Genomic DNA, 4026 nt, shown 5'->3' on the forward strand with positions numbered 1-4026 from the left:
CGGACAGAATTCAGTCCGTCCATTTGTTTTTCGAGTTTGAGACCCTTAACGATCACCAAATTGGCTGAAATTTTGCAGAGATGATCTACACAATATTATCTAGATACTAGACGGTGGAGATGAGGAAATTCGATCGAAAAGTGGTGCAAAAATGGAAATCAGCACCAAAAAAATTGGTGCGGATGTCCGCAGCTGAGAAAATCCGTATATATATATAGATATATATAGCCACAGTTGTTTTGTCCTTGTGTAATAGGAAACTGAACTAACTGTAGAGGATCCAATATAGTTTAGGATTAGTTGTTAATTGTTTGACAGTTGAATTTTCAAATTTTATTAGGTAAGGAGATCCGAGATTTGTTTGTCATTTAGCATGGATAAAAGCTGGATAACCTTAGATAAAAATAGTGATGAGTACTGAGAAGGGGTTAAACAATTTGTCTTAAATTCCAAGCGGTATGCAAGGAATCCTGAAATGATTATATGTCCTTGTGCAATTTGTCGCAACCTTAGCCCACAAATTGATGACGACTTAGAGATACATTTGATGCGCTATGGCGTTGATCCTGATTATGATATTTGGTGTGCACACGGTGAAGATGCGGGTCCATCTACACAAGTTGTAGACAATGAAAGTTCAGATCATATTGATGTGGACTATGAACTTCCAGAAGTGCTTCAAATGTATACAGACGCACATTACCCCTTTTCTGATGGAGTTGGAAGTTCATAGAGGAAGAGTACAAAAAGAAAGTAGAGGAGGCTGAAGTTCCTCTGTATCCTGGGTGTAAGAAGAAGTACACAAAATTATCAGCCACCCTCATATTGTACAAATTCAAAGCTGATAATGGCCTTGCTACTGAATCATTTGATGAATTACTTGAAGTTTTCAAAGACATGCTTCCAGATGTTAATACTTTTCCTGAATCTGACTACACGATAAAAAAATTCTTGAAAGAATTTGATTTGGGGTATAAGAAGATTGATGCATGCATCATTGATTGTTGCCTATTTAGAGGTGAAAAGAAGAAGAACATGCAGAACTGCCCCGAGTGTAATGCTCCAAGGTGGTATGTGAATCCACGGACCAATGAGATAAATAAGGGAGTGCCTGCAAAGGTTTTGCGTTATTTTCCTATAATTCCTAGGATTCAGAGGATGTTTCTTTCAGCAAGTAATAGTGAGCTGTTGACTTGGCACTCTACTCATCACAGTCAAGATGGCATGATGCGCCATCCAGTCGACTCAATTCAATGGCGCACTGTTGATCAGAAGTGGCCAAGCTTTGCTTCTGAGCCACGAAACTTGAGATTTGGACTAGCCGCTGATGGGTTTAATCCTTATAAAAATCTAAGTTCAACACACAGTATTTGGCCTGTGATTTTAGTCATCTGCAATCTGCCACCTAATGTTTGCATGTCATAAGAAAATTTGATGCTAAGTCTACTCATTCCTGGCCCCAAACAACCAGGGAATGACATAGACGTGTATTTGGAGCCATTGATAGATGACTTAAAGGAGCTGTGGAGTAATGGGGTGGAGATATATGATGCATACAAGAGGGTGATGTTCAACCAAAAAGCTATCTTGTTGTGGACAATAAATGACTTTCCAGCTTATGGTAATCTAGCTGGTTTAACTACAAAAGGGGAGTTTGCATGTCCTGTGTGTGGTCCTGAGACGTTTTCTAAATGGTTACAACTTGCAAATAAGACTGTGTATATGTGTCATCGAATATTTCTTGCCCAAAACCACGCTTTCCGCTCTAAGTATAAGTGGTTTGATGGAACAAAGGAAAGAAGGAGACGACCAAAGATATTTACTGGATTGGCTGTTGTACGTGCCTCACGTGGGTTCAAAAATAAATTCGGCAAGAAAAAAGAGAACAGAAAAAAGAAATATAAGAAAGGAGACCGGTCTAAATTGCTGAAAAAGAAGTCAATATTTTTTGACTTGCCATATTGGGAGGTTAGTTGGTTTATTATGTTGTTTGCTAGTTATGCATTTATATCTGTTTGTATGTTATCTTAGCTATTTTTCATGACCTAAATGTAAGTTTGGTGATTTATAGGTACTGTCATTATGTCACAATTTGGATGTTATGCATATTGAAAAGAATGTGTGTGAAAGTGTGTTAGCAACCATATTAGATGTCAATGGTAAATCGAAAATTGACAATGAGTCTCATAGAAATCTTGAGTTACTAGAACTGATGGAAGATGTGCCAAATGATGAAAAACGTGATAAATTAGAGCTACCATATGCACCTTACACATTAACAAAGGTTAAGAAACCTAAATTTTGTGGTAAGTTGTATTTTCAAAGGTTTCCTGATGGGTATTGCAGTAATATTACTAATTGTGTCAAGCTGCAACAGTGCAAGATACAAGGTCTTAAGTCCCATGACCATCATGTTTTAATGCAACAACTGTTGTCTGTTGCATTAAAAGGGCTTTTACCTGAAGGCCTAAGAAAAGCAATATGGCATCTATCTTCGTTTTTCAATGAGTTGTGTCAAAAGGGTATTGGACAAAAAAAGGTTGGACGAGTTGGAAGATGAGATTGTATTGACTTTATGTTTGCTGGAGAGATACTTCCCTCCGTCCTTCTTTGACATTATAATTCATCTTACTATTCATATCGGGAGAGAAGCTACGCTATGTGGTCCAATGCATTTTAGGTGGATGTACCCTTTTGAGAGGTAACTTAACTCGAGTTTTTCTGGTATGAACACAACCGGACAGAATTCAGTCCGTCCATTTGTTTTTCGAGTTTGAGGGCCTTAACGATTACCAAATTAGCTGAAATTTTACAGAAATGATCTATACAATATTATCTAGATACTAAACGGTGGAGATGAAAAAATTCGATCGAAAAGTGGTGCAAAAATGGAAATCCGCACCAAAACTTTGGTGCGGACGTCCGCACCTGAGAATTCTTGTATATATATATATAAATGTATATGTGAGTACTTGTTCGTTTTAGTAACGAAAGTAAAAGTTTTCTTAGAACTAAACAAAAGAATTTTCAACTAAAAGAGAATTAGAAGAAGGTAATAAGACTTTAAATAAATTGAATATTTTATAGTTCTTGTTTGTGTTACAATGAAGCATGATTTACCCAAAATAGACTTAGTATACATCAACTTTGCTAAAAAAGAAAACAAAACGTCATAGCTACATCATATTTGCTTATTTTGTTTGGCAGTAATCCATAACCTAACAAAAATATATATAGCTGCAAGATATTGGACATTTGATATTAGTACATGTTTTCTTAAGCTACATTAGGGCCCAATTTGGTATTACAGTTTGAAAACTCAGTTTTAAAAAATCACTGTTGTGAGAATAATCCACGGACAAATAAATCTGTTAAGCATTTGGTAAGTTATCATTTTTAATTGCTGCGATAAAAATAAGTAAGGTGAGATGTTTGGTAACCTCATGTAATGACCAAAATAGACAAAAGACTAGAATAAACTCTTTAGCTCTTTTTTTTGTCGATAACAACATTCTCTTTCACTTTTTGTCCTATAACCATTCCGTCATTCCTCTTTCTTTAACTTTGCTTATACTAGATCTTTATATAATTATTATATATATGTGAAATTGTGAAGAGCCTCTGTACATATATTTAAACCTTAATTCATAACAAAACTTCATACATATAATAAAAAAAAGTATATTATTCAAAAAATAAAATAAAAAGTACTAGTTAAATATAAATCCACAACCTTATTGCAAGAAAACTTTGTCGGAAAAAAAAAAAAAAAAACCTTAATTGCAAGAAAAGAAAACTAAAGTCTTGTCTCTAAACCCGTGCACTCATCAAACTTGAAGCAATCCTGTTTCTCAATGCCTCCATTTCTCCAGAAACATGACCATGACCATGTGCATCATCCTCTCTCCCATCCCCTTCAATGTCATCAAAGGTTTCACTTTGGTCAAAAACTAAATCACGTATGGCATACCTTCTTATATAGTTGTGAAGTGTGATTGTTGCTATAACAATTTTAACTTACTTATC

General features: G+C 35.3%; 1 protein-coding gene across 1 annotated transcript; it reads left to right on the plus strand.

Moving 5' to 3' along the window:
* The first annotated feature begins 475 nt into the window (after window positions 1-475).
* On the plus strand, window positions 476-2560 carry LOC101297241. Its single transcript, XM_004298358.1, has 4 exons — window positions 476-673; window positions 727-1366; window positions 1472-1836; window positions 2072-2560. Exons 1-4 carry the CDS (start codon window positions 476-478, stop codon window positions 2558-2560), a joined length of 1692 nt encoding a protein of 563 aa, XP_004298406.1.
* The last annotated feature ends 1466 nt before the right edge of the window (window positions 2561-4026 follow it).

The sequence above is a fragment of the Fragaria vesca genome, linkage group LG4 (genome assembly GCF_000184155.1).
Source record: "Fragaria vesca subsp. vesca linkage group LG4, FraVesHawaii_1.0, whole genome shotgun sequence".
NCBI lineage: Eukaryota > Viridiplantae > Streptophyta > Magnoliopsida > Rosales > Rosaceae > Fragaria > Fragaria vesca.